The sequence below is a fragment of the Notolepis coatsorum genome (assembly GCF_963971535.1).
Source record: "Notolepis coatsorum genome assembly, chromosome: 10".
Taxonomy (NCBI): Eukaryota; Metazoa; Chordata; class Actinopteri; order Aulopiformes; family Paralepididae; genus Notolepis; species Notolepis coatsorum.
The window spans coordinates 111,030,626-111,057,077 of record NC_140174.1 but is presented as its reverse complement, the minus strand read 5'-3'; the positions used below and the strand labels follow the sequence as shown (position 1 = coordinate 111,057,077).

General features: G+C 43.7%; 1 protein-coding gene across 1 annotated transcript; it reads left to right on the top strand.

The window, feature by feature from the left end:
• The first annotated feature begins 286 nt into the window (after positions 1–286).
• Positions 287–25,061, top strand: ubox5 (U-box domain containing 5). Its single transcript, XM_084322383.1, has 7 exons — positions 287–421; positions 4,276–4,339; positions 4,960–5,061; positions 7,882–8,558; positions 13,757–14,760; positions 17,641–17,841; positions 23,933–25,061. Exons 2-7 carry the CDS (start codon positions 4,286–4,288, stop codon positions 24,127–24,129), a joined length of 2,235 nt encoding a protein of 744 aa, XP_084178509.1. The 5' UTR covers positions 287–421; positions 4,276–4,285; the 3' UTR covers positions 24,130–25,061.
• Positions 25,062–26,452: the final 1,391 nt, after the last annotated feature.

Below are 26,452 nucleotides of genomic sequence, written 5' to 3'. Positions count from 1 at the left end.
ACTGCTGGCCAGTATGACTTACTAGTTACTACCATAGTGTCTGTATCACTGTAAATATTAATACTACAACCCTGTACATACATCTGATTAACACTATTACTCAGTAGTACTCATTTATATATGTTATTCGTTGTACTGTACTTGTGTACTGTACTTGTACTTGTGTAATGACATTCTGCAATCTGTTAAATAAAGTTTTCATTCATTCATTCATACATTTTAATCTCACATTTTATCCTTTCGCTTAAGTAGCCCGTTAAGATTGTCCCTCCTCTTGTTCCGTAGTAGCTGCTAGCTAGTAAGCTAACGTTAGCTTGCCTGACTAAAGAACGAACAACAATAGTCTCTTATAATAACTGATGGCGTGTAAATAATGCAGGTCGTCTTGATGCTTAATAACAAGTACAACCAAGCGAGAAAGGTACGTTAGCTGTCGACTTATTTACAGTATACTGTATATGATTATCAACGGAGAAATTAGTAAATAACATAACTAGTTTCAAGTTTTGTTTTATTTGTCACATACTGCATATAAGGTACATGACATGTACATTACAGTGAAATGCTTGGTTCTGTATGAATGAATGAATGAAAACTTTATTTAACAGATAATAACAGATTGCAGAATGGGTACAATACAGTACGGCTCAATACACACAATTGTTAAGGGGATGCAGACCAGAGAAAGACTTTCATCTAGTTTACATCAGGGTCCCTCATTTTCAATTCAATATCTGGCATGAGCACTTATTCACGGGTACTACGACTATGCTTGCACCTCGTGGTACCAAAGCACCTCAAAGGCACTAAAAACCAAATTACAAACATCTCAAAACAAACTAGTCAGACTACTGCTTGACCTGACTCCTAGAACCCACCTCACCCCTGCACACTTTGACAACCTGATTGATTGATTGATTGAAAACTTTATTAACAGATTGCAGAATGGGTACAGTACAGTACAGCTCAATACATACAATTGTTAAGGGGATGCAGACCAGAGAAAGACTTTCGTCTTGTTTACATCAGGGTCCCCCATTTTCAATTCATCGTAACATATTTGACATACATGACATACAGATAGACAGTACTGCTACATCTATACATTTATGACATACCAGATTTGCAAATACAGTACTGTTTGTGATACAAAAAGAGTCCAGAAAAAAGAGTATATACATTTGACATAGAAACTGTACATTGGATTGGGTAGGTGGGGGGAGGGGGGGACTGTACATTGGAGGTGGTTGGGTGGGTGGGTGGGGGGGGGGGGGGGGGGGGATTGGGTAGGAGTGGGGGGGGCACACTGTACAACTGTACAAACAAAACTGTACATTGGAATATTGACAAGACCATACTTGGTAATTTACTGTACATTGGAGGGGGTTGTGTTAGGACATTTACAGGGGCCAGTTTCGAATTGCAGTCTCCCGTAGGTGTTTTTTGAGTGTTTTTGAAAGTGGGTAGTGATTCACATTCCTTTACAGATTTGGGTAGGGAGTTCCACATTGATGTGGCATAATTGCGAAACGTGTTTAGTCCCTTGTTTGAGCCGAATCTGGGTTTAACATGATTTGTGGAGCTCCCTCTGGTGTTGTGATCGTGGTATTCACTGACCTTTGGGAAGTATTTTGACATGTACATGGGTACCTTGGTCGTGTAGTGTATCTTGTAGACCAGGCCCATTGCAAGTTGCTGTACTCTGTCGTCTACTCTAAGCCATCCTAGGTTGTCAAAGTGGGCAGGGGTGAGGTGGGTTCTAGGAGTAAGGTCAAGCAGTAGTCTGACCAGTTTGTTTTGAGATGTTTGTCATTTTGTTTTTAGCGCCTTTGAGGTGCTTTGGTACCATGAGGTGCAAGCATAGTCGTAGTACCCTTGAATGAGTGCTCCTGCCAGAGTCTTCAGGGTATTCTTGTTTACCAGTGAGGAGATCCGGTACAAGAATCGAGTTCGTTGGTTGACTTTTTTTTATTACATTATGCCATTTTGTCACAGGAAAGATTTGCCTCTAGGATGGAACCCAGGTAGGTAATATCTTCTTTCCTTGTGACAATATTGTCACCCACTGTAACTGAGAAGCTGTCGGTCTTGCTGAGTTTGTTATTTGAACCGAAGAGTATGGACTCTGTTTTGCCCATGTGTAATGATAGTTTGTTATCAGCGAGCCATATGCAGATTTTGCCTAGTTCTGAGCTGAGGGTTTTTTCAACCTGTAACTTGTTCTTGTCAGGATGGCTTAGAGTAGACGACAGAGTACAGCAACTTGCAATGGGCCTGGTCTACAAGATACACTACACGACCAAGGTACCCATGTACATGTCAAAACTCAAAATACTTCCCAAAGGTCAAGGTCAGTGAATACCACGATCACAACACCAGAGGGAGCTCCACAAATCATGTTAAACCCAGATTCGGCTCAAACAAGGGACTAAACACGTTTAGCAATTATGCCACATCAATGTGGAACGCCCTACCCAAAGCTGTAAAGGAATGTGAATCACTACCCACTTTCAAAAACACTCTCAAAGAACACCTACGGGAGACTGCAATTCGAAACTGGCCCCTACAAATGTCCTAAACCAGTTGTACAGTAAATGACCAAGTATGGCTTTGTCAGTATTCCAATGTACAGTGTACAGTGTCCCCAAAAATACAGACATCTTGTAACATTGCAATACAATTCAATGGACACTCAAGACTGCTTTTTTAAAAATAGAGACATCTTGTAACATTGCAATACAATTCAATGGACACTCAAGACTGCTTTTTCAAAAATAGACATCTGTAACATTGCAATACAATTCAATTGACACTCAAGACTGCTTTTTCAAAAATAGAGACATATTGTAAGATTGCAATACAATTCAAGGACACTGCTTTAAAAAAAATAGATAGAAAACTTTGTGAAAAAACTTGTGAAAGAACTTTGCAATTTGTGCAAAAAAAGAGAAAATGTAAGTAAATTATGTGAGTCATCACACAGCAAACTCAGTCAGGTTCTCAATGGCATCAGTCTGTTGTTCATCAAGGCGCCTGCCCCACATCTCTAGCTTTCGACTGAATGCAGTGATCTTGGTTGCCAGGTCAGGTAGGTATTTATCTTTGCCTTGAATTGAATTGAATTGAATTGAATAGAATACTTTATTTAGATGTTTGCAGAAAAAAATCACATGACAGTAAGTACAAGGTCAACTAAATAGGATTAAAAAACCCAAGAAAGCCAATGGCTTGTTTCAATTGGGGTCCTTTTGTAATCAATTCATATTACATTTAGTGACAAACAGACAGACACTGTTTAGTTTAGAGTAGACATGACAGATACTAGAAGACAAAAAATAGCAACATACCTTGAAGCTGAAGGTTTAATTCATTCAGCTTTCCAAAGACATCGCTGAGATAGGCCAGTTTCATCAGAAATTGTTCATCATTGAACTTGCTTGCAGCTTTTTTCAGGTTTTTTTTATCCAGAGTAACTTGGTGATCCTTTTCTGTGTTTTATTAAATAATGATTTTCAGATTTTGAGAAATGGTCAAACTTATCCAAATATGGTATTTTCATGGAGAACAGTGCAGCTGCAACAGATAGCACTTTAGTGCTAATTTTCTGTAATCTAAAAAGAATATATATATATATATATATATATATATATATATATATATATATATATATATATATATATATATATATATATATATAAAAAAAAAAAAAACGTTTTATTTTTTATCTCAAGGCCCCCCTGTCATGTCTCTGCGCCCCCCCCCCCCCCTGGGGTCCACCCGTATATAGGGATTTATCATTGGGAAAATGGATTATCGGCTATTGTAACAATTCTGCCTCATGAACATTGAAAAGCTTTCCATTTCTGCACAAAATGAGATAAAGTGTTTTTGAAATAAAAAGTTTGGCGTTTTCTTTTTTACTATCAATTGTGAATATTTTCATGTTGAGCTATAGATTGTGGATGAATATGCACAGAAAGGTACACCATGCAAATGTTCATGCTTTATTTGTTTTAAACGAGACGATTTAGAAATGGGCAATGGGGAAATAAATTGCGTTTTCAAGATGGTGGACCAACCAGAAACAGCAATGACGTAACCTCTACACCTCCCTATAGGAGGCGTTCGCTTCTCCAAGAGAACTGGTTTTGTTTGGAAATGAGTCCAGCATACAAGAGTAGTGTAACGTTAATGTGATCCTGTGAGTCATGACTGAATGGTCTTATTCCCCCGTTTGTAAGAGACACTGAACAAAACACCTCCTCTCTCCCGCAGGTCTGACAGTATGGTGGTGAATCTCTGCCTGCCACATTTCCGCACCACGGCCGAGTGCAATAAGGTACGACATGTCCAGGAAAACCTGGACATTCAGAGACTAGATTACCAGTCCTGGAAAACCTGGACATTCAGAGACTAAGACACCCACCTACCCTGATACAAACACAGCTCGCACTGCTAGACTAAGACACCCACCCTGATACAAACACAGCTCTCACCACTAGACTAAGACACCCACCCTGATACAAACACAGCTCTCACTGCTAGACTAAGACACCCACCCTGATACAAACACAGCTCTCACCACTAGACTAAGACACAAAATGATTTAATTTAACGGTTATTGTTAAGATGAAAGGTTAGGGTTATGTTTAGTTTAAGGTAACAGTATGGTTAAGGTTATGGTTAGTTTAAGGTAACAGTGTGGTTAAGGTTTGTTCCCCAGCAGGGGAACTCAAATGTTTTCTGAAAACGTTTATATGTACTTATTTATTTATAGTAAATAATTATGTCAATATATTACTTATTTATAATATGTACACATTGTACATTTTTGTAAGTACGTCAATATATTACTTATGACTATAACGTACAATATGGACCTTTTTCCTGTGGTCGAGAAGTACTTTATTTCCATATTCTAAGCGAGATCGGGCTGCTCTCTGTACAACCTTCCAACAGCTGTGTGCGGACGGGTATGATGTCACCAACCTCCTGTCAGCAGACCCCGCGGTCCGGAGGCGGGGCTTCAAGCTGGAGTACTTCCTGCGTCCGCCTGTGCAGGTAAGACCGCACCGTCTGCTCGTCGAGAGATATTTCTTGTTATCAACCTAGGACTCTGTTCTGTCATCATGTCAGTTACAACTTGTACAGAATGCAGCAGCACGCTCGCTGACAAAGACCAGAGGGCACACATTTACAGCCAAATACAAGACAGAGAGCACACATTACACCCAAATACCAGACAGAGAGCACACATTACACCCAAAGACCAGACAGAGAAGGGGAGCTCCAGTAGCTCACCGCATATCTCGGCGCTATTTCTGCGTCTGGGAAAACCGTGCTGCGTCACGGATCTGGTGGACTCCGAGTTCGATTCCCGGACCCGCTGTCATTTGCCAGAATGTCTTCCCCTGATCTATCCCGTTTCACCCTGTATCGGTCGGTCATGCTTGACCAGAAAAGCGATAAACACTAAAAAATTTAATAAAAAAAAAAAAGACCAGACAGAGAGCACACATTACACCCAAAGACCAGGCAGAGGGCACACATTACACCCAAAGACCAGAGAACACACATTACACCCAAATACCAGACGGAGAGCACACATTACACCCAAAGACAGACAGAGCGCACATTTACACCCAAAGACCAGACAGAGCACACACCCAAAGATGAGACAGACGGAAAGCACACATTACATCCTGGAGGTGCCCAGGACCAGGCTCAAAACTAGGGGAGATAGAGCCTTTGCTGCTGCTGCTCCCCGGCTCTGGAACAGCCTCCCCCACATAAGATCTGCCCAGAGCCTAGAGGCTTTTAAATCATTGCTCAAAACACACCTCTTCTCCCTGGCCTTTGACCAGAGTTAGCCTGCCACTTACATATTGCACTTTGCCCTTGCTTTCTTAAATGTACTGTACTATACCTTTTTCTGTAATTTTATTGTATTTTATTGCATTGTTTGTGTTTTTATCATGTGAAGCACTTTGGTTTGGCTTTTAGTCATTTGTAAATGTGCTATACAAATAAAACTGACTTGACTTGACCCAAAGACCAGACAGAGATTTTAAAGTCCCTGCGTTGGTCGCCTGTTTTTTTTCAGATTCAGATTCCTTTATTGTCACTTATTTCAGTACTTTACAGCAAGAACAGTGAAATTCTATTTATTGTGGTCCCTCGACCATAGCAGCTTCTATCATAATAAGATGGATTCTTAATAATAAAATAATCAATGGGCTCTGGTTATGACTGATGGCTTGTGGGAAAAAGCTGTTCTTCAGCCAGTTGGTTCTGGCTGTGTGGCTCTGGTAGCGCTTTCCAGACAGCATCAGCTGGAACAGTCCATGATTGGCGTGATTAAGGTCCTTGATCATTTTCCGGGCTTTTTTAATGCACCGGCTCTCATAGATTTCCTGGATGGAGGGAAGCTCACACCCACAGATGTTTTGTGCTGTCCTCACGACTCTGCTCAGCGCTCTGAGATTGAGGTTAGTTAGTTTTAGAATCGATAGATTGACACTGAAACTGTTCCACAGGCTAGAACAACAAGGCATGGAGAAGCAGCTTTTATCTATTATGGTTCTATAGCCTTTATAACAACAAGGAGAAGCAGCTTTTATATATTATGGTCCTATAGCCTTTATAACAACAAGGCATGGAGAAGCAGCTTTTATCTATTATGGTCCTATAGCCTTTATAACAACAAGGAGAAGCAGCTTTTATATATTATGGTCCTATAGCCTTTATAACAACAAGGCATGGAGAAGCAGCTTTTATCTATTATGGTTCTATAGCCTTTATAACAACAAGGAGAAGCAGCTTTTATATATTATGGTCCTATAGCCTTTATAACAACAAGGCATGGAGAAGCAGCTTTTATCTATTATGGTCCTATAGCCTTTATAACAACAAGGAGAAGCAGCTTTTATATATTATGGTCCTATAGCCTTTATAACAACAAGGCATGGAGAAGCAGCTTTTATCTATTATGGTCCTATAGCCTTTAGAACAACAAGGAGAAGCAGCTTTTATATATTATGGTCCTATAGCCTTTGGAACAACAAGGAGAAGCAGCTTTTATCTATTATGGTCCTATAGCCTTTAGAACAACAAGGAGAAGCAGCTTTTATCTATTATGGTCCTATAGCCTTTATAACAACAAGGAGAAGCAGCTTTTATCTATTATGGTCCTATAGCCTTTATAACAACAAGGAGAAGCAGCTTTTATCTATTATGGTCCTATAGCCTTTATAACAACAAGGAGAAGCAGCTTTTATCTATTATGGTCCTATAGACTTTATAACAACAAGGAGAAGCAGCTTTTATCTATTATGGTCCTATAGACTTTATAACAACAAGGAGAAGCAGCTTTTATCTATTATGGTCCTATAGCCTTTAGAACAACAAGGAGAAGACGCTTTTATATATTATGGTCCTATAGCCTTTAGAACAACAAGGAGAAGACGCTTTTATCTATTATGGTCCTATAGCCTTTAGAACAACAAGGAGAAGACGCTTTTATATATTATGGTCCTATAGCCTTTAGAACAACAAGGAGAAGACGCTTTTATATATTATGGTCCTATAGACTTTGGAACAACCTCCCAGAGGATCTACGGGTTTCTGAAAAATAAATCTTAGACTTTTTTGCATTGCTTTTATTTATTATTATTATTATTATTTTTATTAGTTTGTTTCTTGCCTTTCTTTTTAATTATTTAAATTATTCTTTGCAAGTGTTTTCTGTGAAGCACATTGAATGTGCTATAATACAAATACAGATTGATTGATTGATTGATTGATTGATCTGGTGGCCTGCCGGGTGCAGACGTGTGGCCTTTTAGACCCAAACCAGTGTCTCCTGTTCCTCCTCTCCGCCAGGTGACGCTGCAGTTCGACGTCCAGGTGGAGGTGTGCAGGGTGGACGTGGAGCTGTGGCCCTGGGCCATGGACCGAGGACAGGCCTGCATGAAGAAGGTGGAGATCAGCACCAGCTCGGAGCGGGACGGGGGCCGCGCCGGGGGCCGAGGCCAGGACCGGAAACCTTCCGATCCGTCGTCCGAGTCGGACGGGCCCCCCTGGAGCTCTCGGGCCCGACAGCGGGGCGGACGGTCCTCAGGTGAGCCGCAACGAGCGAGCGGCGACGACACCAGCCGCCCGGAGCCAGAGTTCAAGCTGGTGGGCCGCTGCGAGCTGAGGGACGACACCCTGGTCTGTTTCTCTCACCCGTGCTTCCACCCCCGGCCCCCCTTCCCCACCATGCCCCCCCCGGCGCCGACGGCCTGCAGGCGGGAGGCTCTGTGGAGCAGGGGGCCGCTCTCGCTGGGCTCCGTGTCGCGGCTCCGCGTGGCCGTGCCGTTCGGCGGGGGCGGCGGCTCGGCGCTGGGCCTCAAGGCTCTGGCGGTGTGGGGACAGCCGGCCCGGTGCTGCCCCGCCGTGGAGGTGGAGAGGGTGAGGACGGCCCACCAGGCCAGCCGGCAGAGGAGACCGACGCCACCGCCAGGCTTCCTGGTGCCGTCTGCCGACCAGACGCTCTCGGCAGAGGAGATGACGGCAAGGTTTGTCTTTTTTACATTACAGTGTGTTTCTCTCTCTTATGTTAATAAGAGGCACTCATCACTCTGCCCTCAGATTCATCACTAATGATGGATACAACACTCATCACTCTGCCCTCAGATTCATCACTAATGATGGATACAACACTCATCACTCTGCCCTCAGATTCATCACTAATGATGGATACAACACTCATCACTCTGCCCTCAGATTCATCACTAATGATGGATACAACACTCATCACTCTGCCCTCAGATTCATCACTAATGATGGATACAACACTCATCACTCTGCCCTCAGATTCATCACTAATGATGGATACAACACTCATCACTCTGCCCTCAGATTCATCACTAATGATGGATACAACACTCATCACTCTGCCCTCAGATTCATCACTAATGATGGATACAACACTCATCACTCTTCTGCCCTCAGATTCATCACTAATGATGGATACAACACTCATCACTCTGCCCTCAGATTCATCACTAATGATGGATACAACACTCATCACTCTGCCCTCAGATTCATCACTAATGATGGATACAACACTCATCACTCTGCCCTCAGATTCATCACTAATGATGGATACAACACTCATCACTCTGCCCTCAGATTCATCACTAATGATGGATACAACACTCATCACTCTGCCCTCAGATTCATCACTAATGATGGATACAACACTCATCACTCTGCCCTCAGATTCATCACTAATGATGGATACAACACTCATCACTCTGCCCTCAGATTCATCACTAATGATGGATACAACACTCATCACTCTGCCCTCAGATTCATCACTAATGATGGATACAACACTCATCACTCTGCCCTCAGATTCATCACTAATGATGGATACAACACTCATCACTCTGCCCTCAGATTCATCACTAATGATGGATACAACACTCATCACTCTGCCCTCAGATTCATCACTAATGATGGATACAACACTCATCACTCTGCCCTCAGATTCATCACTAATGATGGATACAACACTCATCACTCTGCCCTCAGATTCATCACTAATGATGGATACAACACTCATCACTCTGCCCTCAGATTCATCACTAATGATGGATACAACACTCATCACTCTGCCCTCAGATTCATCACTAATGATGGATACAACACTCATCACTCTGCCCTCAGATTCATCACTAATGATGGATACAACACTCATCACTCTGCCCTCAGATTCATCACTAATGATGGATACAACACTCATCACTCTGCCCTCAGATTCATCACTAATGATGGATACAACACTCATCACTCTGCCCTCAGATTCATCACTAATGATGGATACAACACTCATCACTCTGCCCTCAGATTCATCACTAATGATGGATACAACACTCATCACTCTGCCCTCAGATTCATCACTAATGATGGATACAACACTCATCACTCTGCCCTCAGATTCATCACTAATGATGGATACAACACTCATCACTCTGCCCTCAGATTCATCACTAATGATGGATACAACACTCATCACTCTGCCCTCAGATTCATCACTAATGATGGATACAACACTCATCACTCTGCCCTCAGATTCATCACTAATGATGGATACAACACTCATCACTCTTCTGCCCTCAGATTCATCACTAATGATGGATACAACACTCATCACTCTGCCCTCAGATTCATCACTAATGATGGATACAACACTCATCACTCTGCCCTCAGATTCATCACTAATGATGGATACAACACTCATCACTCTGCCCTCAGATTCATCACTAATGATGGATACAACACTCATCACTCTGCCCTCAGATTCATCACTAATGATGGATACAACACTCATCACTCTGCCCTCAGATTCATCACTAATGATGGATACAACACTCATCACTCTGCCCTCAGATTCATCACTAATGATGGATACAACACTCATCACTCTGCCCTCAGATTCATCACTAATGATGGATACAACACTCATCACTCTGCCCTCAGATTCATCACTAATGATGGATACAACACTCATCACTCTGCCCTCAGATTCATCACTAATGATGGATACAACACTCATCACTCTGCCCTCAGATTCATCACTAATGATGGATACAACACTCATCACTCTGCCCTCAGATTCATCACTAATGATGGATACAACACTCATCACTCTGCCCTCAGATTCATCACTAATGATGGATACAACACTCATCACTCTGCCCTCAGATTCATCACTAATGATGGATACAACACTCATCACTCTGCCCTCAGATTCATCACTAATGATGGATACAACACTCATCACTCTGCCCTCAGATTCATCACTAATGATGGATACAACACTCATCACTCTGCCCTCAGATTCATCACTAATGATGGATACAACACTCATCACTCTGCCCTCAGATTCATCACTAATGATGGATACAACACTCATCACTCTGCCCTCAGATTCATCACTAATGATGGATACAACACTCATCACTCTGCCCTCAGATTCATCACTAATGATGGATACAACACTCATCACTCTGCCCTTAGATTCATCACTAATGATGGATACAACACTCATCACTCTGCCCTCGGATTCATCACTAATGATGGATACAACACTCATCACTCTGCCCTCGGATTCATCACTAATGATGGATACAACACTCATCACTCTGCCCTCAGATTCATCACTAATGATGGATACAACACTCATCACTCTGCCCTCAGATTCATCACTAATGATGGATACAACACTCATCACTCTGCCCTCAGATTCATCACTAATGATGGATACAACACTCATCACTCTGCCCTCAGATTCATCACTAATGATGGATACAACACTCATCACTCTGCCCTCAGATTCATCACTAATGATGGATACAACACTCATCACTCTGCCCTCAGATTCATCACTAATGATGGATACAACACTCATCACTCTGCCCTCAGATTCATCACTAATGATGGATACAACACTCATCACTCTGCCCTCAGATTCATCACTAATGATGGATTCAACACTCATCACTCTGCCCTCAGATTCATCACTAATGATGGATACAACACTCATCACTCTGCCCTCAGATTCATCACTAATGATGGATTCAACACTCATCACTGTGTCCTTTATGAGAAGGTTGGTTGGTCCTCACTGATGGAGAGGCGCAACAAACACTGGTATTTGTAAATTCTTAAGGCCCTTATTGGTAAGCTACCTCCTTATACTATATAATTGTTGGTAAGCTACCTCCTTATACTACATCATTATTGGTAAGCTACCTCCTTATACTACATTATTATTGGTAAGCTACCTCCTTATACTACATCATTATTGGTAAGCTACCTCCTTATACTACATCATTATTGGTAAGCTACCTCCTTATACTACATCATTATTGGTAAGCTACCTCCTTATACTACATCATTATTGGTAAGCTACCTCCTTATACTACATCATTATTGGTAAGCTACCTCCTTATACTACATCATTATTGGTAAGCTACCTCCTTATACTACATCATTATTGGAATGGAATTTTGGAACCTATGGAACCCTGTTCTAGTGACTGGCTGGTCCTTAACACTTTGATTGCCAGCCGTGTTTTCCTTTTTACCCCCTTGAATGCCACAATCCGCTCCAATGTTAACGTTAATATCGCCTAATCTATGTTTTAAATTATGGCTATGTGTCTAATCTGCCCGTCGCTTATCAAAGACTCATTTTCCAGTCAACATTGTCAAAGCAGATTGTATTTTTATCGCTTCATTTCAGTTTGATAGCATTTTGAAAATCACTCGTTTTTGCGGAAAAAACAACACATTCTATGATAATCGTCTTTTACTGGAATATTCCAGAACGTTGTCATTTGTCGGCCTATTTATGAATAGTTTTCAAATAAACGCTAGATGATCGATAGTATATGTGTGCGCACGCACGCTCGTGCCGCGCGCTGATAATCGCTGCTCTTATTTCCTGATGGCTTTTACAGTCAAAACAGCTATATCACATATAGGAGAAACGCTTATATATCCGTGAAAACGAGTCTGATTATCCTAAGACTAATAACATAGATTCCTTACCTGAGGTCAGATGGTATCCAAATGGTTTATTCCAATTTCCGATCGCCATTCGAAAAAAATCGATAATTGTATTGATCCAGCGTGTGTACAGTATAACACATATTCGCCGTGGCACCAAGGCTCCAGAATGAACTCTGGTAGACCCCGGTTACATCAGTGAGAAGTAAAATGTGGAGTCAGAAATCCGTTCTCCCATTCACTTTCATTGAGTCCAATCCAAAAGGGTGATTTACCATCTGGGAGACGATAGGGGGCGCTTTTTTCACATCTGAGCGCCGGCGGTGCCTGGATATCCAACGGTAGGCTCGCTTGATGCAATATGATTTCAGAAGGCGAATAAAAAAAATAAATAAAAAAATAAACGAGAATACTCGTGACGTGGCATTCAACGGTCGGGGGGGTAAACCCGAGAAAAGCCGTGAGTGGCATACAAAGTGTTAAGGTCCCCTGAGTTTGCTCGGAACAGTGTAAATCTATGATGCCCCTCTAGCTCATGGAATGAACAGTCCTTAACCACTTAAGGATCGGACGGCCCGTATTTGTTCATTCCGTCACACACTCACGCGCACGTTGCGGCACTTTGCCCTCGTCTCCGGGCTGCGTTTTCGCCAATCAACCAACCAATACATTGTTGGAAAGTTGAATTTGCTGCCTTTCGATTAGGGCTGCACGATTCTTGCTGAAATGTGAAGCACGATTTTTCTCTCTAAGAATTGAGATCACGATTCTTATTTTTCGTCATTTAAAAAAGTTAAGTAAAAAAAGAAAAAAGAAATTTTTTCGATCCTGGCTCCCATTCTCTTCAACCTCTACATGCTCCCCCTCAGTCAGATCATCACTCGGCACAACATCTCGACAGTGGCTCAGGAGGTAGAGTGGTCGTCTGGTAATCGGAAGGTTCCCGGTTCGATTCCCTCTCCTCCCGGGCAGCGTGCCGATGTGTCCTTGAGCAAGACACTTAACTGCTCCCGATGAGCAGGTTGGCACCTTGCACTCCTCCGTCGTGTGTGAATGTGTGAGTGAATGGGTCAAATGTGAGGAACAAATTGTAAAGCGCTTTGGATAAAAGCTGTTATATAAATGCAGCCATTTACCAAATGAGAAATGATTATTAGTTATATGAGTTATACTCCCTCTGTGTTTCCTGACGCCAGTCTCCCGTCGGTCCCAGAGGAGTTCCTGGACCCCATCACCCAGGAGGTGATGGTCCTGCCCATGCTGCTGCCCGGCGGGACGTCCGTGGACCACAGCACCCTGGAGGAATTCCGGAGGAGGGAGGCCACCTGGGGCCGTGCCCCCAACGACCCCTTCACGGGGGTCCCCTTCACCGCCGCCTCCCAGCCCCTCCCCAACCCCCTCCTGAAGAGCCGCATCGACCGCTTTGTCCTCCGGTCCGGCACAGGGCTGAGGGAGGGGGCACTGGGGAGGCTAGGGGAAGGAGAGAAGCCTCAGGCCTCCAGACTGTTGGATCCTAAGAGAGACGAGTCGAGGGGCTTCGCTGGTTCGAGTGCTGCCGCTGCTACAGACCACGACCCAGCCAGGCGACTAGATGGGAACAAAGATACCGAGGGTGGACGGGGGGAACGGGAGAAAACCCTTTTCTCCAGACTCTCCATTCCTACGTTGGGCAGCGGGGCCAGGGGCTCTGCTGGTTCAGGGCCTAGCACAGACAAACACCTGGCCAGGGGCTCTGCTGGTTCAGAGGCTAGCACAGACAAACACCTGGCCAGGGTCTCTGCTGGTTCAGGGGCTAGCACAGACAAACACCTGGCCAGGGGCTCTGCTGGTTCAGGGCCTAGCACAGACAAACACCTGGCCAGGGGCTCTGCTCGTTCAGAGGCTAGCACAGACAAACACCTGGCCAGGGGCTCTGCTCGTTCAGGGGCTACCACAGACAAACACCTGGCCAGGGGCTCTGCTCGTTCAGGGGCTACCACAGACAAACACCTGGCCAGGGGCTCTGCTCGTTCAGGGGCTAGCACAGACAAACACCTGGCCAGGGCGCTGAATGGAGGAGACGACAGGAAACCCAGGAGACCAAATCACCTCGGGGACAGCAGACAGTCTGTCCAGCCGGAGTCAGCCCCAGACTGCTCTGCTCACCATGACGGTCAACAACTGCCGGAACCCAAAAGGCCTAGAATGGACACAGACTCTGGTGAGTCTTGGAGTTTTTAGACAACTGAAAATGTTTCAGCAACATCTCTACACCTTTACCCTCATTGAGATGCAAGGATCTATTAATGTATATACAGGTGCAGCTCAATAAATTAGAATATTGTGGAAAAGTCCATTAATTTCAGTAACTAAATTCAAAAAGCGAAACTCTCATAGATTATAGATTCATTACACACAAAGTGAAATATTTCAAGCCTTTATTTGTTTTCATTTAGATAATTATGGCATACAGCTCATGAAAACCCCAAATTCAGTATCTCAGAAAATTTTTATATTACATAAGACCAATACAAAAATGTCGGCCTACTGAAAAGTATGTTCACTCAGTACTTAGTTGCGGCTCCTTTTGCACAAATTACTGCATCAATGCGGCGAAATAAATAGACTTTTCCACGATATTCAAATGTATTGAACTGCACCTGTATGTATATATATTAGTGCTGTCAAACGATTAAAATATTTAACTCGATTAATCGCATGATTGTCCATAGTTAACTCGCGATTAATCGCAAATTAATCGCATTTTTATTTTTAATTTCTTTTTTACCTTAAACAGATCTTTTTCAAGTTCCAAGTTTTAATACTCTTATCAACATGCGAGTCAACAAATGCTTGCTTTGTGCAGCCATTTAACACAAAAGGATGACCCTCATGCATTGCAAATTTGCATCAAATTCAAAACAGAGTGATGCACAAAATAACTTAAAAGAAAATAATAATTTAAAACAATGAATAAAGTGTGCATGAAATAATAGGGGAAAGAAAACATTAGGAACTTGTTACATTCACACACACAAGGGCTGATTAATCACACACCCCCCTCTCTCCCTCACACACACTCTCCCAGATCTTTTTCTCTTTTGCCCCTTCCTCATCTCTCTCACCCCCCTCTCTCTCTATATCTCACACACACACACACACACACACACACACACACACACACACACACACACACACACACACACACACACACACACACACACTTCAGAAACAAACATAGTATCAATGAGAGCATCAATAATACACCTGAGTGAAGTCTAGAAAAAAATAAATAAAAATGTAGTTAATCTTGAGTTAAAAAAATTTGTGGCATTAATAGAATCGGAAGTTAACGCGATATTAACGCGATATATTTGACAGCCTTAATATATATATAATAGGGCTGTCAGTTTATCGCGTTAATTAGATTAATTAATTACACAGCAAATTATTGCGTTATGAAAATGAACTCAAATCTTTTTATTTTTTTTATAATTTTTTTTTATCCATAAGAACGTAGAATACACATTTACAGACTTTTTTTTAATATGGTCCATTTGCATGTTCTTGGTATCTGATTCTAGGGACATCTATGGATCTCAGGGAATGTATTCCCAGTGTCAGAAATACTGTGTCTGTTACTAGGCTTGAGTAAATTGTAATTAACCAAATGAGAATATCAATAAAAAATTTTTTATCTTTGACTGTGAATAACACCATGCTCAAATTGACCAGACCTGAAAAATCTAAGCAAATTAATAGATGGAAGATGATAAAACAGAAGGTTTTGTAGATGCAGTACTGAATTCTGCCATCCGGACACATGCAATTTGAAATATGATTATAGAATATAGAATATCAGGAATAAAATAGTTATGCGATTAAAATGCGATTAATTCGATTAATTACAAATCCTCGCCTGACAGCACTAATATATACACGTATATACAGCATTATTGTACATGCTATCACGCAGAGTTGAATGGGTTATATGCAGGTGTATAAGTTAGGGCTGACCTTCGAATTCTTTTTTGGCATTCGAAGCTTCGGGGCCAAGATTCGATTTTAATTCGAAGCTTCGAGATAAAAAATAAATATATATATATTAAATACATTTTTAAAATAAAATAAAAAAATTATGTTGTGGGACTTGTACAGCACTTTGTTCAACTTGGTCAGTGCTGTAAAGTTTAAACCTTTTTAAAATCTTAGACAAACGAAACACTTTGCTTTCATGAAATATTGTAAGCCGTCATTTGAGGCTTTATAAAAGCAGCACAATGAACACAAATCTGTCAGTGCAGAGTCCGACCTCATCTTAAATAACAAACAGCATTGCTTGTTGTAGTTAACAAAGGGAGGCAGAGTTGATTTAGCAAAAAAAAAATATATATATATAGAATATATATATATATATATATTTCTTTTTAATATATTCAAATTTTTTTCCCCCATTCGAATCCCATGCCCATCGAACGAAGCTTCGAAGTATTTAAGACAGCCCTAGTATAAGTAGGTATATATAGAAGGATTACATGCAGGTATATTCAGACAGATATGGTAAATATAAGGGCTGCTAGGTGGTGCAGTGGGCAAGGCGCTCACCTCCAATGCTGGAGACGCTGGGTTCGAGCCCAGCGCTCCACATTGCTTTCAGTTTGGCTGGTCGTTCGTACTAATACATTTGGCAGTATTAGGAGGTGGGAAACTGATGGGTGGGGATCGGACGTTGTGGACAGCGACTCCTACAGGTCGGTTGGTGCGCCTGCGCAGTAGAATCAGGAAGCGACGGGGGCGGCGTCCCTCCAAAGCGCAGACCCCTGACGCTGAAAGATTGCGCTGTGCAGGTGAAAAGATGCAACGGCTGTTACCTCGAGTACCGGAGGGGACTCGTGCAATGTATGGCTTACACGTCCACATTACAGCCGGCTTGTGGGAGGCAAGAAACAGCGTTCGAGACAGGGGAGGGTTGAATTGGACGATACGAAATTGGGATGGGAGAAACATAGAAAATGGGAGAAAAAGTGGATAAAAAAAAAAAAGATATGGTAAATATAAATATATATATAATATGTATGTATCATCTTCCCTCCTTCCACAGCTCCGGGCAGCGTGTGTCACGAGCAGCGTCTGTCGACCAGTCTGGACGAGGCCTTGTTCTCCGCCCTGCAGGGTCGTCCCTCCTTCACGTCCCGGTCCACCAGCAACAGACACAGCAGCAGCACCGCCAGCACCACTACTACTACTGACACGAGCCCACAGGACGCCTCGCAACACAGACACATCATCACTGACACGCCAGGTAAGAGGGCCGTGTGCTTTCGGGGGAGTTGATCCGTAATAGGAATATATTTTCTGGGGGAGATACAATTAATTATTTGATTTCTTTAACTTTCACCGTGTGGCAAATTTTATGTGAAGAACATATATCTCTGTCTCTCTCTCTCTCTCTGTCCTTGTCTTCCTCTAACTCTGTCCTCTCTAACTCTGTCCTCTCTAACTCTGTCCTCTCTAACTCTGTCCTCTAACTCTGTCCTCTCTAACTCTGTCCTCTCTAACTCTGTCCTCTAACTCTGTCCTCTCTAACTCTGTCCTCTCTAACTCTGTCCTCTAACTCTCTCCTCTCTAACTCTGTCATCTAACTCTGTCCTCTCTAACTCTGTCCTCTCTAACTCTGTCCTCTCTAACTCTGTCCTCTCTAACTCTGTCCTCTCTAACTCTGTCCTCTCTAACTCTGTCCTCTAACTCTCTCCTCTCTAACTCTGTCCTTTAACTCTGTCCTCTAACTCTGTCCTCTCTAACTCTGTCCTCTAACTCTCTCCTCTCTAACTCTGTCCTCTAACTCTGTCCTCTCTAACTCTGTCCTCTCTAACTCTGTCCTCTCTAACTCTGTCCTCTAACTCTGTCCTCTCTAACTCTGTCCTCTCTAACTCTGTCCTCTCTAACTCTGTCCTCTAACTCTGTCCTCTAACTCTGTCCTCTCTAACTCTGTCCTCTAACTCTGTCCTCTAACTCTGTCCTCTAACTCTGTCCTCTAACTCTGTCCTCTAACTCTGTCCTCTAACTCTGTCCTCTAACTCTGTCCTCTCTAACTCTGTCCTCTAACTCTGTCCTCTAACTCTGTCCTCTAACTCTGTCCTCTAACTCTGTCCTCTTAACTGTCCTCTAACTCTGTCCTCTCTAACTGTCCTCTAACTCTGTCCTCTCTAACTGTCCTCTAACTCCGTCCTCTAACTCTGTCCTCTAACTCTGTCCTCTAACTCTGTCCTCTAACTCTGTCCTCTAACTCTGTCCTCTAACTCTCTCCTCTCTAACTCTGTCCTCTAACTATGTCCTCTAACTCTGTCCTCTAACTCTGTCCTCTCTAACTATGTCCTCTAACTCTGTCCTCTAACTATGTCCTCTCGAACTCTGTCCTCTAACTCTGTCCTCTAACTCTGTCCTCTAACTCTGTCCTCTCTAACTCTGTCCTCTAACTCTCTCCTCTCTAACTCTGTCCTCTAACTCTGTCCTCTAACTCTGTCCTCTAACTCTGTCCTCTCTAACTATGTCCTCTAACTCTGTCCTCTAACTATGTCCTCTCGAACTCTGTCCTCTAACTCTGTCCTCTAACTCTGTCCTCTCTAACTCTGTCCTCTCTAACTCTGTCCTCTCGAACTCTGTCCTCTAACTCTGTCCTCTCGAACTCTGTCCTCTCGAACTTTGTCCTCTAACTCTGTCCTCTAACTCTGTCCTCTCTAACTCCGTCCTCTAACTCTGTCCTCTAACTATGTCCTCTCGAACTCTGTCCTCTCGAACTCTGTCCTCTAACTCTGTCCTCTCTAACTCTGTCCTCTCGAACTCTGTCCTCTAACTCTGTCCTCTCGAACTCTGTCCTCTAACTCTGTCCTCTCTAACTCTGTCCTCTCGAACTCTGTCCTCTAACTCTGTCCTCTCTAACTCTGTCCTCTAACTATGTCCTCTCGAACTCTGTCCTCTAACTCTGTCCTCTCTAACTCTGTCCTCTCTAACTCTGTCCTCTCTAACTCTGTCCTCTAACTCTGTCCTCTAACTATGTCTTTAACTCTGTCCTCTAACTCTGTCCTCTCTAACTCTGTCCTCTCTAACTCTGTCCTCTCTAACTCTGTCCTCTAACTCTGTCCTCTCTAACTCTGTCCTCTAACTCTGTCTTTAACTCTGTCCTCTAACTCTGTCTTCTCTAACTCTGTCCTCTAACTCTGTCCTCTCTAACTCTGTCCTCTAACTCTGTCCTCTCTAACTCTGTCCTCTAACTCTCTCCTCTAACTCTCTCCTCTAGCTCTGTCCTCTAACTCTGTCCTCTAACTTTGTCCTCTAACTCTGTCCTCTCTAACTCTGTCCTCTAACTCTGTCCTCTAACTCTGTCCTCTAACTTTGTCCTCTAACTCTGTCCTCTCTAACTCTGTCCTCTAACTTTGTCCTCTAACTCTGTCCTCTCTAACTCTGTCCTCTCTAACTCTCTCCTCTAACTCTGTCCTCTCTAACTCTGTCCTCTAACTCTGTCCTCTAACTCTGTCCTCTAACTCTGTCCTCTAACTCTGTCCTCTCTAACTCTGTCCTCTCTAACTCTGTCCTCTAACTCTGTCCTCTAACTCTGTCCTCTCTAACTCTCTCCTCTAACTCTCTCCTCTAGCTCTGTCCTCTAACTCTGTCCTCTAACTTTGTCCTCTAACTCTGTCCTCTCTAACTCTGTCCTCTAACTCTGTCCTCTAACTCTGTCCTCTAACTCTCTCCTCTAACTCTGTCCTCTCTAACTCTGTCCTCTAACTCTGTCCTCTAACTCTGTCCTCTAACTCTGTCCTCTAACTCTCTCCTCTAACTCTGTCCTCTCTAACTCTGTCCTCTAACTCTGTCCTCTAACTCTCTCCTCTCTAACTCTCTCCTCTCTAACTCTGTCCTCTAACTCTCTCCTCTAACTCTGTCCTCTAACTCTGTCCTCTAACTCTGTCCTCTCTAACTCTCTCCTCTAACTCTGTCCTCTCTAACTCTGTCCTCTCTAACTCTCTCCTCTAACTCTGTCCTCTAACTCTGTCCTCTCTAACTCTGTCCTCTAACTCTGTCCTCTAACTCTGTCCTCTAACTCTGTCCTCTCTAACTCTCTCCTCTAACTCTCTCCTCTAACTCTGTCCTCTAACTCTGTCCTCTAACTCTCTCCTCTAACTCTCTCCTCTAACTCTGTCCTCTCTAACTCTCTCCTCTAACTCTCTCCTCTAACTCTGTCCTCTAACTCTGTCCTCTCTAACTCTCTCCTCTAACTTTGTCCTCTAACTCTGTCCTCTCTAACTCTGTCCTCTCTAACTCTGTCCTCTCTAACTCTGTCCTCTAACTCTCTCCTCTAACTCTGTCCTCTAACTCTGTCCTCTAACTCTGTCCTCTCTAACTCTGTCTTCTCTAACTCTGTCTTCTCTAACTCTGTCCTCTAACTCTGTCCTCTAACTCTGTCCTCTAACTCTGTCCTCTAACTCTGTCCTCTCTAACTATGTCCTCTAACTCTGTCTTCTCTAACTCTGTCCTCTAACTCTGTCCTCTAACTCTGTCCTCTCTAACTCTGTCCTCTCTAACTCTGTCCTCTAACTCTGTCCTCTAACTCTGTCCTCTAACTCTCTCATCTCTAACTCTCTCCTCTAACTCTGTCCTCTAACTCTGTCCTCTAACTCTCTCCTCTCTAACTCTGTCCTCTAACTCTGTCCTCTCTAACTCTCTCCTCTAACTCTGTCCTCTCTAACTCTGTCCTCTAACTCTCTCCTCTAACTCTGTCCTCTCTAACTCTCTCCTCTAACTCTGTCCTCTCTAACTCTGTCCTCTAGCTCTGTCCTCTAACTCTCTCCTCTAACTCTCTCCTCTAACTCTGTCCTCTCTAACTCTGTCTTCTCTAACTCTGTCCTCTAACTCTGTCCTCTAACTCTGTCTTCTCTAACTCTGTCCTCTAACTCTCTTCTCTAACTCTGTCCTCTCTAACTCTGTCCTCTAACTCTGTCCTCTAACTCTGTCTTCTCTAACTCTGTCCTCTCTAACTCTGTCCTCTAACTCTGTCTTCTCTAACTCTGTCCTCTAACTCTGTCCTCTAACTCTGTCCTCTCTAACTCTGTCCTCTCTAACTCTCTCCTCTAACTCTCTCCTCTAACTCTCTCCTCTAACTCTCTCCTCTAACTCTGTCCTCTCTAACTCTGTCCTCTAACTCTGTCCTAACTCTCTCCTCTAACTCTCTCCTCTAACTCTCTCCTCTAACTCTGTCCTCTCTAACTCTGTCCTCTCTAACTCTGTCCTCTAACTCCTCTAACTCTCATTTACATTTTACATTTACATTTAGTCATTTAGCTGACGCTTTTATCCAAAGCGACTTACAAGTTCTGTACGACAAGCCATCAGGAAGGGCACAACTCTATCAGCTGAGCAACAATGTTCATCAAAGTGTTGAGTGCTACAGTGTAGGTTAGTTTATTAGGACAAGTGCATGACAGTACGGTTAGTTAGGGTTAGATTTTTTTTTGTTTTTATTGTTTTTTTTTTAATTCAGATAATGGTTGAAGAAGTGCGTCTTTAGTCGACGGCGAAAGATTGGACGTGATTCGGCTGTCCTAACTGGGGTGGGTAGTTCATTCCACCATTGTGGGGCAAGGACTGAGAATAGGCGACTTCTCTTTGATGACCCTCCCGGAGCTTGGATAGGAGTAGGTCTGAGGCGGCCAGAAGATGCAGAGCGTAGGGGTCTTGAGGGTGTGTAGTTAGAGACCATTGACCGGAGGTAGGCGGGGGCGGTTCCCTTTGCCGCACGGTATGCTAGGTCGAGGGCCTTGAAGCGGATTCGTGCAGCAATGGGGAGCCAGTGCAGGTCCCTAAGAAGTGGGGTGACATGGGCCGACTTCGGTAGGTTTGAGATCAGGCGGGCCGCTGCGTTCTGAATGAGTTGAAGAGGCTTAGTGGCAGTGGCCGGGAGGCCACTGCCGGCCTAACTCTCTCCTCTCTAACTAACTCTCTCCTCTCTAACTCTGTCCTCTCTAACTCTGTCCTCTAACTTTGTCCTCTAACTCTGTCCTCTCTAACTCTGTCCTCTCTAACTCTGTCCTCAAACTCCTCTAACTCTCTCCTCTAACTCTCTCCTCTCTAACTCTGTCCTCTAACTTTGTCCTCTAACTCTGTCCTCTCTAACTCTGTCCTCTAACTCTGTCCTCTCTAACTCTGTCCTCTAACTCTGTGCTAGGAATAGCAACGCATGTCCCCTTTAACAGATTGCAGAATGGGTACAATACAGTACGGCTCAATACACACAATTGGGGATGCAGACCAGAGAAAGACGTTTGTCTTGTTTACATCAGGGTCCCCCATTTTCAATTTATAGTGACATTTATGACATACACAACATACATGACATCATGACATCTACAATAACGAATGCCGTTATCGGTAATCAATAATCAGAAACAACGTCCCCCGTCCCCTTTCATGCATTCATGGTGGAACATGATACCGATCATATGCATTTTGATTTTAAACCTATTCATCATCACGCTATAAAATGGGAACGTATTGATGAAAGAATTATTTATTGTGGTGATTTTTGGCTGGTGAAAATGCTGAGTGGCTAGTGACTTTGGAAAACCACTAGCCACAGTGGCTTGTGAGCCAAAAAGTTAATGTCAAACCCTGCCTCTAACTCTGTCCTCTAACTCTGTCCTCTAACTCTGTCCTCTAACTCTGTCCTCTCTAACTCTGTCCTCTCTAACTCTGTCCTCTAACTCTGTCCTCTAACTCTGTCCTCTAACTCTGTCCTCTCTAACTCTGTCCTCTCTAACTCTGTCCTCTCTAACTCTGTCCTCTAACTCTGTCCTCTCTAACTCTGTCCTCTAACTCTGTCCTCTCTAACTCTGTCCTCTCTAACTCTGTCCTCTCTAACTCTGTCCTCTAACTCTGTCCTCTCTAACTCTGTCCTCTCTAACTCTGTCCTCTCTAACTCTGTCCTCTCTAACTCTGTCCTCTAACTCTGTCCTCTAACTCTGTCCTCTAACTCTGTCCTCTCTAACTCTGTCCTCTCTAACTCTGTCCTCTCTAACTCTGTCCTCTCTAACTCTGTCCTCTAACTCTGTCCTCTCTAACTCTGTCCTCTCTAACTCTGTCCTCTCTAACTCTGTCCTCTAACTCTGTCCTCTAGCTCTGTCCTCTAACTCTGTCCTCTAACTCTGTCCTCTAACTCTGTCCTCTAACTCTGTCCTCTCTAACTCTGTCCTCTAACTCTGTCCTCTCTAACTCTGTCCTCTAACTCTGTCCTCTAACTCTCTCCTCTCTAACTCTGTCCTCTCTAACTCCGTCTTCTCTAACTCTGTCCTCTCTAACTCTGTCCTCTCTAACTCTGTCCTCTCTAACTCTGTCCTCTGCAGGTGAGAACAGGTGTTGCTCCTGCTCCTGTTCCCTCTCCAGCTACACCACGCGTGCGGCCGTCTACCGCCTCCCATGTGACCACCTCCTCTGCCGCCCCTGCCTCCACGCTGTGGCGCCGCCGGCATCCAATCGCGTCCAGTGCCCCGCCTGCCGGACCTGCGCGGCTCGCGGTGACATCGCGCGCGTGCACCACTGAACAGAACACGCGCTGTGATGAGGCGACAACAAACAGCAGCTCCCGACAACCGTGAAGAAGAACCAAGGTGAAGAATGACACGTGAAGAATGACGCGTGAAGAAGAACCAAGGTGAAGAATGACACGTGAAGAATGACGCGTGAAGAAGAACCAAGGTGAAGAATGATGCGTGAAGGACGGACGGATGGCGCGACTCGCTGCTTAAAGGAGCATACCACCCACTTTAACAACTCCCCGGGACAGTGACTTACATGTAGCTCAGCATGGCCTTAAAGGAGCATACCACCCACTTTAACAACTCCCCGGGACAGTGACTTACATGTAGCTCAGCATGGCCTTAAAGGAGCATACCACCCACTTTAACAACTCCCCAGGACAGTGACTTACATGTAGCTCAGCATGGCCTTAAAGGAGCATACCACCCACTTTAACAACTCCCCGGGACAGTGACTTACATGTAGCTCAGCATGGCCTTAAAGGAGCATACCACCCACTTTAACAACTCCCCGGGACAGTGACTTACATGTAGCTCAGCATGGCCTTAAAGGAGCATACCACCCACTTTAACAACTCCCCAGGACAGTGACTTACATGTAGCTCAGCATGGCCTTAAAGGAGCATACCACCCACTTTAACAACTCCCCGGGACAGTGACTTACATGTAGCTCAGCATGGCCTTAAAGGAGCATACCACCCACTTTAACAACTCCCCAGGACAGTGACTTAACATGTAGCTCAGCATGGCCTTAAAGGAGCATACCACCCACTTTAACAACTCCCCAGGACATGTAGCTCAGCACTTGAACCACTTATAGCACATGCAGCGTCTGGTCTCTTTTGAAAGGAAACATTCTGAACTTTCTTCCACAACAGGAGAAGAATCACTTGAGTGCTAATGAAATAGAGTTACAGAGGTTTGAACACACTGAAATGAAAATAAAAGTTACTCACGTTTTGTTTACGTGTTGCCAGATGCCTGTTCTTGAGTTCCAGCTGAGAGGTAGGAGCTGGAAAACATAACGGTTCCATAGCCTGAAGTCTTATCTACAGTACAGGTCCAAAGTGTATAACAATCCCACGGGAAATGAGTGTTTTACAGATGTTTTTGTAATCCTTGTATCTGTAATAATTAGTCCAAAATGGCGGACCGCTCATTGATTTGGACGGCGAATGAGAAATTCTCCGAACAACTTCTTCGTCTTCTTCTCTCCGGTTACTGTAGGAATCAGCCCTCATGTAATATACCATGGGCTCCAGAATTTCATTGGTTACAAAGATGGTCAATCATTTTCGCCATCAGCTGTGACCGGTCCGTTCAGGACCCGGCCAAACCGGACGTGGTCACTTGTCCGAACGGTTTGTCAAATGACGCTCGTCGGATATTTCGTATTGTAACTCGAGACTGGAAGCACGCAATAGGTCGAGTAGGGTGATGATCGAAAGGCGGCAAATTCAAATTTCCAACAATGTATAGGTTGATTGGCAAAAACGCAGCCCGGAGCCGGAAGACGAGGGCAAAGTGCCCCCGAACGTTAACAAACTCCCCAGGACACTTCAGTCAGTATTCGTGAAACAATACTCTCCTGAAGCTAGAAACCAGAGAGAGAACCCTCCAATCTGAGACGTCACTGGGGCTCCAGAGACTGAAGCTCTGACTTTATGAGCTCATAATAACATGTTTGTGTGAGCTCTTACACCCAAATGAGGTTTACATTCTAGCATCGCTCGGAGTTCTGAACCAGAATGAAATCTCTTTTTTTTTTAACCTTTATTTAAAACCGTAAGCTTCTGAGGTTTCCCTCATTTACAGAAACGACGATTGTACAAAATGTAAACGGTACATAATACAAACAATATTCACAGAAATTAAACACCAGCGTAAAAATAAAAAACTTTAAAAATCATTTAAAAAGATCAGCTAAAACAGTTACAGGTAGTCACACAATGGTCTGAAATCATACGTTTAAACATACCAAGGGAAGGGAGAACCTCCAATTTCAGAGAGAGTCAGAAGGACATTCCATGAATTAGAGGCATCAAAGGAAAAAGCTGACTTCCCTAGATCAGAACAAACTTGTCATCGTCTATGATGGAACAGCCCCAGTTTGGATGTAAATGTTCTCTGACTTCTTTCTTCAGGAGAGAGCGGTGCGTGTTCACAAACACTGGCTCAGCTGGGCGCAGGAAGAACACATGTGGAGTGTTAAAATGGGGGGGGGGGGGGGGGGGGGGTTCGCTTGACTGCTTGATGTATGAAATCCTCACGTCTCCAAATTGTAACCTTTCCAGAAAGAGTTTTTATTCTCCCACTGGCTCCCGTGTG